Consider the following 9,684-nt stretch of genomic DNA (forward strand, 5'->3'; position numbering starts at 1 on the left):
TAAAAATCAACGTGCACCCAATTTTTATGTGAAAAAACAATAAATCACTTTCTCTTTATTTTAAATATCAAGATGCACCCCATTATGAAGTTTCCGTATGATATGCAATAAACTAAATATTTGAAAAATTCGTCGATATATCTCGCCAACCACTTCGTTTAAAAAATAAATTAAACATATTTAATTTTATAAAACAGTTAAATTATCGTTATATTACTCGAGTCAGGTTGTTTGTTTTAAATAAAATAAATGACTTATAATTTTAATAAAAATATTAAGTAACGACTTTTATTATTAAACTTTTAATTCTTGAAACTAATGCATATCTCCTCTCTTTTTTTAATGTGAAAAACCAAATAAGTCACTTCCCCTTCATTATAAAAACAAATCTGTACCAATCTTTTATGCCATTTATAATACGAACTTATTCTTTGTCAACGTTTTTCTGCAATGCCTCTGTGCGTGCCTCGACTGGTCATGAAAGTGTCAAACGTCTAGGTGGAAACGGTCGTTCCGTTGACAGTATACAAACGCTAAGCTTATCTAGATATTCGAATCGGATGGACATTGGCGCAGCAATTGGAAGGACTCGGATGGACATTGGCGCAGCAATTCGAAGGACATGGATGACTGTGTCTATGTTTGTCTTATTGTTAAATATTTTGTATACAAAGGCGTCGTTTATGGAGGCTACAAATTGATCTACAGGGTAGATATCAAGTTATTTAGTTAAAATTTGATCAAAAATATCTTAAAAATTCAAAAGGTTGGAGTTGAAGTAGATATCCAGTTATTTGGTTAGAATCTAGTAAAAAATATCTTAAAAATTCAAAATGTAAAATGTTGGAGTTATTTTTTAGATAAAAAAAAAATTAATCACTATCAAAATTTTTAAAGTTTTACATATATAATCCAAATTTTCCAAAAACTTTCCAAAATTTTATAATAATCTTACATGAATTTCCATATTTTAATATTTGTAAAATAATAAATTTCAACCTTGCCTCCCACTTATCTCATGCTTATTTCATCAACCAGTTCAGACCAAGTCAGTTGGCGTGGCGGTCTATCCGGTTCATGACATAACGAGACGAGAAGAACTCGGTGTAATATATAAAGAGATGAGACTACAAAATATCTGATGACATGTCTCCTGTTTAGTGTTCTCTGTTTGAAGGATCAGCCATGTCTCGCCTCTCGACCTCCGTTTCACTCCTCCTCCTCGTCGCAGGTTGGCTGTCAGCGTCCTTTGGTATTACCACAGGATTCACAGTCAGCGGAGATGGTGAGCGCTGTTGTCGAGTATTCATTAAATCTGTATTTCATTTAATGATTTTCTGCAAAAAAAAATTGTTAATATTGCAAATGGGTGATAACGTAGCTTCATGTGCTCAGTGAACAACATGATACTGGTGCGACTGCAATGGGGAAATACGCCCCCGACATGGAAAGGCCAAGACCCTTGCGGTTCGGTCTGGGATGGCGTTTCCTGCACCGGTTCCCAAATAACTTCACTGCAAGTCTTCTCATGTGCACCTTGGTTTCATATCATATTAAGACTATCTTATCATCTAATTGGATATGTATGCCATTTTTGGAACTTTCTCGATGAGTTTTTAATTCTATCTAACGGAATTATTGCATCGGAAAATTGTTACAGGTTTTTGTCTTCAATGAATCTCACAGGACCGATGCCCCTTGAAATTGGATATCTTTCAGCTTTACAATATCTGTAAGTCGAATAAAACCATTGCAACATTACCAACAAGCCCCATGTAAAATTTAAATTACGTATTAGGGTAGATATCAAATCCCTGTTTTGATAGGCTTATACTAAATTTATATTCAGTTTAGATACAAACTATTACCAAAGGAGCTACGTTAGCTTGTATAAATTCTTATGAAAATTATCAGTGTCTTTGACAGAACCCAAAGATGTGGGTAACGCTAGTTGTGTAGATTGAAAATTTCGTGCAACCATCCATGGAGTAAAGTCAACACTGATGTCACAATTTACAATACCTATAAAGCCACTTAGATGTAGGTGAAAAACTCTTATAAATCCACCTAGTGAGTAAAGTCAATATTGATGTCAAAATTTACCCATATATAAAGTCAGTTAGATGTGCGTCACATCTAACTGAAAATTTCTTCTAGTAAGTGTAAACTTGCACAGCCTTGTGATGTGATTCACAGCTGGTGAATGTCGATAGGTTTTGGCAATACAGTCAGTGCTCACCAGATTCCTTCACAGGATTCGCCACAGCAACCTATGCGTGGTCGAATTGATGCCGTGCAAGTTGTGATTGGCGTTTTTTTGCATTCCAGTGAGCGAAGACTTCAAACTCGTCTTAATGAGTGCTTAGTGGGCAAGTTCATAGGCAGTAATCATGGCTATGGCTATTAACAGTAACTAAAATAGGAATTTAAAAATACAAAATAATTAAATTATAAATTTCATGATTCAAAAAAAAATATATAAAATTATAATATAAAAATCTACATTAAATTTTTTTAATTTATTAATATTTAATAAATAAAAAACCTTATGAAAATAACAAAATTTAGTGAAAATCTCTATCAACTTAATTACACATATCAATTTAGTTACATACATAATTATACAACTTAAATTAGTTACCTATCTAATTATAATATAAAAATCTACATTAAATAAATTTTAATTTACCAACATTCAATTAAAAAAAACTTTATCAATATAACAAAATTCGAAAAACACATATTAACTTAGTTACATATATAATAATACAACTTAAATTAATTATCTATCTAATTATAATATAAAAATCTACATTAAACAAATTTTAATTTACCAATATTCAATTAAAAAAACTTATCAAAGTAACAAAGTTAAGTGAAAGACATATTAATAATTACACAAATATCAACTTAATACATAGTTATACAGCTTAGATTAATTACATACTTAATTATACAATTTAGATTTAAATTTTAAAAAATGGAAAAATCCCTGCAAAATTATCATGAAAATCCAAAAGACATAAGCTCCTCAGAGCTAAACTCACAGTTACACTACACTCTTGCAAAATTCTATAAAAACAAATTCAAAGTTTTACTGAGAAATAATTAAATTCAACTCACAGTTACACTACACTCTTGCAAGATTCTATAAAAACAAATTTAAAGTTTTACTGAGAAATAATTAACTTCAAAACTGGAAATTTTTTTATAGGTGTTTTAGTGTTTTTCTCAGAATATTTACATAAATTATTTAAAAATAATTAAATTCAAAATTCAAAATTTTTAATAAATATTTTAGTATTTTATTGTTTTTCTTTATATTTATATTTTCTTTTTCGAGAGAAAATATTAAATACATGCACTAAATTAATAATTGTTTCACTACCTTTTCATATTCATATTCAATCGTTAAAATAAATAAACAGTAACTTAGTACATTGTGCCTAATATTTACCTTCCTCAAAAATGGTAAATATAAACCTGTTTTGTCTCGAAGAAGAGAAAAAAAATTGATAAAAAACGATATGCGGATGACTGGACCGAACTTTCGTTACAGGGACTTATCGTACAATCCAGGCTTGGGAGGACCGATTTCGACTACCTTAGGAAATTTGCAAAAACTTCAGACATTGTAAGCATCTTAAAACCTTGTGATAATCGCATGATTGGAACGTTGGTATTTGGTTGATGACTAATATCTACCTCTTTTTTAGGATTTTGCTAGGCTGTAGCTTTACTGGGCGCATTCCACCAGAGCTGGGCAACCTGCGAGAGCTCGTTACTCTGTAAGTAAATCAAACGCTCAATTTTATGAACAAGAAGACAAGTACACAGTATGAGCTCCTGAACCGTCATTGTCGTTGATAGGGACGTGAATTCGAACCGTTTAAGCGGAAATATTCCTCCTGCTTTAGGTAATCTTACCAAACTCTACTGGTTCGACATTACCAACAATTCCATTGGCGGACAACTTCCAGTAGAGCTGAAGGGGCTTGTTAGTTGCGGTCACTTGTGAGTATTATTTTATATTTGCGAGCGTGGCTTATATGCATGGTATATACTGAAACGTGAACTAACTCATTGGCGGTATTGTCGTTGGCCGTTCAAGCCACTTTAGTCAAAATCAATTCAGTGAACCGATTCCACCACAGATTTTCCATGAAAATATGACCCTAAAACATGTGTAAGTACCATAACGGTTTAATTCAATTCAATTCACATGAAACTATATCATTCAAATTAGAAGCTGATCAGTAGTTCCATCATTATTATGCAAAGCCTGTTCGATGGCAATTCGTTTAGCGGGGAGATTCCCTCTACTCTTGGAAATGTCTCAACCTTGGACATCTTGTGAGTCTCGGATACGATCCAATCCTTTTTAGTTTATTCAGTTTTAAATATCAAAACATGTGACCATCGAAATCTTGTCATGATTGACAGGAAGTTTGATGGAAACTCTTTTGAAGGTCAAATACCGTCCAGCATCGGACAACTAGGAGAACTTACTCAATTGTAAGTTCAACTGTGGACTGTATTTGGACTGTTCATAGGTTTTATAGCTTTGTATTAAGGAAAAATATGTACTCATGATTCTGTGCATTTTGCTAGGCGTCTATCAAATAATAAACTCAACGGTTCTATTCCTGACTTATCCGGATTAAACAGCCTTCTGTACCTGTAAGTAGAAGGTTCAAATTAGCTAATTAAACCAATCATTTTATCAACTGGAGATTTACAAAATAATATTTGTAATTGTCAGGGACCTAAGTAATAACCCATTCGAGGTATCCAATGTACCAGCCTGGTTATCTGTTTTAGGATCATTGACCACTATGTAAGTTCAAGGGACTTGATGTTTACTAGCAATTAAAAAACTACGATACAAAGATATGGCCAGTTATGGCCTTTCTGATCAATGGTCAACAAGGGTTTAAATTCGTATTTTGTTATTTGTCAAACTAATTGGTTTTTCTATCCCTTTTTCCTTGTTCAATAGTATGATGGAACACAGTAGCTTGAATGGGCAACTTCCTTCTGAAGTCTTTAGCTTGCAACAACTTGAGACAGTGTGAGTGTATTCACTATTTTCTCTGCCGTGCTGCCAATATTAAAATGACGCTAAAGATCTGACATGAAGAGTTAGTAATCCTTGTTTTTGAATGGCGCAGGATTCTCTCAAATAATTCTATTGACGGATCTCTGGGAATAGAATCCAATGTCAGCCAGCAGCTCGAATGGATAGACCTTCGATACAACAACATCATGGGCATCTCCCTTGGAATAAGCTATAACAAAACTTTGCTGTAAGAAATTTCTTAATAATCCTCTAAGCTAATAGATTTTGATTTCTTTTTCTGTGCTGTATGGTATTAGGATGGCGTGCAACTTTTTTCATTGAAGTTGAAACTGACAATTTGAACCATTACAGAAGACATGGTAGGAGAGGGGATAATGGCAGAAGCAATATGACAGTTTCTTGAGAACCCTAAATTGTGACATAGTTCATGGTTAAATCTATTTAGATTCTTATGTTAAGGTTTAAATGGTTCATGTTTTCAAACGCAGACTTGAAGGTAATCCTGTCTGCATTTCAAGCCCAGTTATATCAAGTGGCCCAGCATGCCACACGGAAGATCTTCAATTGGTTTCCTACCAAACTGATATAGCACAGTGTGGAAATTATACCCCATGCACTGAGGATTTACAGGCAGTTAATCCTCAGACTTGTCAATGTGCAACGCCGTATGTGGGCACCATGGTCGTCAGATCTCCCTCCTTTTCGAGTTTGACGAATGCTACCAGATTTCACAAGCTAGAGAATTCTCTATGGACCCAACTAAACTTGACAAAGGGGTCAGTATATATATGTTGCATGTTGATTGATGTCTACGGGCAGCTGAATATACAAGTACGGCTTTTCCCACCGCTCGGGAGGAAGAATTTTCAACGATCGGAAATCCTAAAGATTGGTTTAGCTTTCAGCAATCAAACGTACATTCCTCCAGCTGGATTTATACCCTACTATTTCAAACCAGCAGTTTACAACTTTCTACTCGGTGGGACATTTCACTTTTCCTCTTTATCTCTCGGTTTGCGATGGACATTTATATTATTTAATAGACGTTTGCTTGACCTGAAAATGAGGTTTCCCGTTGTCTGATTTCAGAGGGGTCGAAGGGTTTAAGTTCAGGGGCAATTACTGGAATAGCAGTTGGTGCCACAGTGTTGGTCCTTGCCATTATTGCCCTTGCGATTTACGCATTACGGCAAAGAAGGAAAGCAGCACAAGCAGTTCTTGCCGCAAATCCGTTCGGTAATTTATCATTTCTTTTTTCAAGTAATTTATTTTATCTTTCACCATGTAAATTTCGTGTTAGGACTGAGGATTTTTTTTTGGGTTCAGCTTCCTGGGATGCAACAAGCAGAGGAGATAGTGGAGATGTTCCAAAACTGAAAGGTACCAGAGTGTATTCGCTACAAGAACTGAAACTGGCTACTAATAACTTCTCCATGGATAATGAGATTGGTTCTGGGGGCTACGGCAAGGTACAGAACTTGCTATAGTGTCACTTTACAAGAAAATAAGAATTCAATGGATTGTTCCAGAAGAATGTAGAACTAGTTTCTGTTAATATTAGGCAACATGTACTAAATTCACTAAACACAATGTGTACAATATAGAGGGAGAGGGTAGAAAGTTATTTAATGTTTTCGTCCGGCAGAATGTTGACCTAGTTTCTACACATATTATAGAAGGAGAGTCTGGAAAGTTATTTAAAGTTTTGGTCAGGCAGAATGTTGACCTAGTTTCTGCAAATATTAAGCATCATGTACTAAACTCAATGTGAAGGATATAGAGAGCGAGGGTTGAAAGTTATTTAAAATTTTGGTTGTGAAGAATGTCTACAGGTATAGAGGGTGAGAGTGGAAAGTTATTTAATGTTTTGGTCCGGCAAAAATGTTGACATAGTTTTGTTTTAATATTAAACATCAAGCAATAAGCTATGGCAGCCGTTTTTTATTTTCTCTATTGGAAAATCTTTATTTTCTAGTTAAGATGAAAAAAATCTTAAATCAACTCGCAGAGGTTTGGTCTCATGGGGATGATCTGTTAAGTAGTCTAGTCCCTGCGATTATGCAGGTCACGAGTTCGAGTCTTGTCTTACCCTGTTCTTACTGGCTGGATGGTTCCCTCTAACCGAACTACTATACCACATACCACAGCCTTTGCCATTCCACCAATCAATCAAATAAAAACCTAAATCAAATTATTTACTAAACCAATTATAAAATTAATGTATGATGCTGAATTAGTACAAATAATATATAGAGCTATCCATTAATAAGCAGAAACAGTATATTTGATTAAATCCAAAGTATAGCATATACAGCCCCAAAGAGCCCCAAAGAGTGGTATATACTGCCCCACTCATTCATAGACTAATAGCTCCCTATATTGGTCATATTGGTTGCCTTTAGTGTGTGATGCTTAATATTAACACAAGGAAACTCTGTCCTACCATATATAGGCTTCAGAACATAGGGCTACTTCACAGATCCCAGATTTAAGAGGAGCAAATAGCAAGCCGCCCTCGGATAAGTTTTCAGATGTTGTTCTGAGTATCTTGACAATCTGATCTTTGACGCCGTGTCGTCTTTCAGGTGTACAAAGGGATTCTGCCCGTTGGCAGAGAGATGGTGGCCGTGAAACAAGCGAAGAAAGAGTCCAAGCAGGGTGTTTCAGAATTTAAGAACGAATTAGAATTGTTGTCTCGTGTTCACCACAAAAATCTGACGGCACTGATTGGATTTTGTTTTGAGGAAGGGAACAGATTACTTGTTTATGAATACATGCCAAACGGGTCCCTTAGAGATAATCTCTCTGGTAGTTTGCTGCCAACACTTATTTTCTGTTTCTTTTACTGAGTTGTGGCGTTGATTTGAAAATAATGATTTGTCTGTCCAACTAACAGGTAAAACTGGAATTCGTCTTGATTGGAGCAAGAGGATCAATATCGCATTAGGGGCAGCGAGGGGACTGGCATATCTTCACGACCATGCAGATCCACCCATTATACACAGAGACGTGAAGTCGACCAACATCTTGCTGGACGAGAATCTGAATGCCAAGGTATCAGATTTCGGACTCTCCAAACTTATTGGAGAAGCAGAGATCATAGATCACGTCTCAACTCAAGTCAAAGGGACCATGGTGAGTATCAACATTGTCCCACTTAAATCATCCACACTTTTGCAAATGCAGAAGCCCATTTGTATAAAACTTGAGTATGGTAAACAATATCTGAGATGCCTGCAAGCTATTTTCTAATCTAAATTATGTATGCACATTGGACACCATTTAATATGATTTTCAGTTCTAGATATGTAGTTTATTTTGACAACCTATCAAATAATAGATGCCTTCAGTTATTATCATAAGTTTTGGTGGAATCACCCATAAAATACACATAGCTTAGGGTTGAACTAGTCTTTGCTTATGCAAATGTCAAAATCAATGGCTTGGGCAGGGCTACCTCGATCCAGAATATGTCAACTCACAACTGCTGACAAAGAAGAGCGACGTATACAGCTTTGGCGTGGTATTAATGGAACTCCTAGCATCTCGGCCACCCCTAGTTGAACGAGGAAAATATCTGGTTCAAGAGTTGAAGACTGCAATGGATACTGGTGGAATAAATGCAGTCCGACGCCAAATACTCGACCCCTTTCTCAGAGATTCTCTAATTTCTCAAACACTTCTTCAAAGCTTAGTAGGGTTATCGCTGCTCTGCGTGGAGGAGTCGGCTAATCGTCCAATGATGAAGGATGTGGTGATGGAGTTGGAATCCATAGCAGAATCTCTGAACGCAGCGAACCAAAACAATTCTGAAGCAGCTGCTCCTCCGCGTGGAAGTCACCATGCTAGGTACGTTTATGCAGGTGGAATCTCTTCCAGTTCCTTTGATTACAGCGGGGAATACACTGTGACCCACTCCATAGATCCCAAGTGACGTTATATCCCTGCAAGCACTTCTATGTGGACGCGACGTTAAGAATGACAACCACACTTGGAAGGTTTCAGACTTTAGTACGTACGTAAGAATGAGTATATCCATTCACTGTATCTAACAATGTAATGGTGGTATCAAGGATGCATTTGAATCCAAAATATGGACAATGACGGGTGGACGTAGCAGTTTCTAGTTTCGTTACACTTTATGGTTTTTAGTTTTGAGTTTCTTATGTTTATTAATTTATGGAGAATGACAGGTGGACGTAGCATCTCGCTAGTTCTGTTACAATTTATGGTTTTTAATTTTAAGTTTGTTATGTTTATTAATTTTAATTTTGTTGATTTGAGGTTAATCTTTTTCATTACGAACCTCCCACTTTGAGTGGGACTATGGGGACACCTAATTAGATTTTAAATACAGTAGAACTTAAATTGATATACCAAGCAGAATTTAAATTTTAGTAATTAAATAACTGAGTGGAAATCATTTTTCTTCGAGCGCAATTTTTATATAGAGTTGGGTTATTTGTTTGGCCAGCTTTTTTTTTTTTTGGTGGAAAAAAGTTTTTTTCAGATGACTATAAACTTAAATTATTATTAACTTATTATTAAAAATTTTAAATTTTGTATATTTTTTTTGTTTTGAATTTAAAAATATGATATTAAAT

At 35.2% G+C, this 9,684-nt stretch overlaps 2 protein-coding genes across 2 annotated transcripts; both read left to right on the plus strand.

The window, feature by feature from the left end:
* Positions 1 to 1,154: 1,154 nt before the first annotated feature.
* LOC149185001 (leucine-rich repeat receptor protein kinase HPCA1-like) lies at positions 1,155 to 1,620 on the plus strand. Its single transcript, XM_089415518.1, has 3 exons — positions 1,155 to 1,285; positions 1,396 to 1,516; positions 1,614 to 1,620. The coding sequence occupies exons 1-3, from the start codon at positions 1,186 to 1,188 to the stop codon at positions 1,618 to 1,620; spliced, it is 228 nt and encodes a 75-aa protein (XP_089271644.1). The 5' UTR covers positions 1,155 to 1,185.
* Positions 1,621 to 1,666: 46 nt separating this feature from the next.
* Positions 1,667 to 9,275, plus strand: LOC149185002 (leucine-rich repeat receptor protein kinase HPCA1-like). The gene is made up of 17 exons (XM_089419033.1): positions 1,667 to 1,732; positions 3,560 to 3,634; positions 3,717 to 3,788; positions 3,871 to 4,014; positions 4,112 to 4,186; positions 4,282 to 4,353; positions 4,444 to 4,515; positions 4,612 to 4,680; positions 4,763 to 4,837; positions 5,000 to 5,071; positions 5,172 to 5,306; positions 5,569 to 6,059; positions 6,170 to 6,316; positions 6,407 to 6,549; positions 7,666 to 7,888; positions 7,977 to 8,215; positions 8,532 to 9,275. Exons 1-17 carry the CDS (start codon positions 1,674 to 1,676, stop codon positions 9,012 to 9,014), a joined length of 2,646 nt encoding a protein of 881 aa, XP_089275159.1. The 5' UTR covers positions 1,667 to 1,673; the 3' UTR covers positions 9,015 to 9,275.
* Positions 9,276 to 9,684: the final 409 nt, after the last annotated feature.

The sequence above is a fragment of the Pinus tabuliformis genome, chromosome 3_2 (assembly GCF_031772625.1).
Source record: "Pinus tabuliformis cultivar Carrire ecotype Pingquan chromosome 3_2, CPIR1, whole genome shotgun sequence".
NCBI lineage: Eukaryota > Viridiplantae > Streptophyta > Pinopsida > Pinales > Pinaceae > Pinus > Pinus tabuliformis.

What these genes read in the sequence shown, in the direction of transcription:
- LOC149185001 (XM_089415518.1), top strand. Translation starts at nt 1,186, where the DNA reads ATGTCTCGCCTCTCGACCTCCGTTTCACTCCTCCTCCTCGTCGCAGGT. An exon ending in ATTCACAGTCAGCGGAGATG is followed by an intron (nt 1,286 to 1,395) that starts GTGAGCGCTGTT and finishes TCATGTGCTCAG; the next exon opens with TGAACAACATGATACTGGTG.
- LOC149185002 (XM_089419033.1), top strand. Translation starts at nt 1,674, where the DNA reads ATGAATCTCACAGGACCGATGCCCCTTGAAATTGGATATCTTTCAGCT. An exon ending in TTGCAAAAACTTCAGACATT is followed by an intron (nt 3,635 to 3,716) that starts GTAAGCATCTTA and finishes CCTCTTTTTTAG; the next exon opens with GATTTTGCTAGGCTGTAGCT. An exon ending in CTAGGAGAACTTACTCAATT is followed by an intron (nt 4,516 to 4,611) that starts GTAAGTTCAACT and finishes GCATTTTGCTAG; the next exon opens with GCGTCTATCAAATAATAAAC.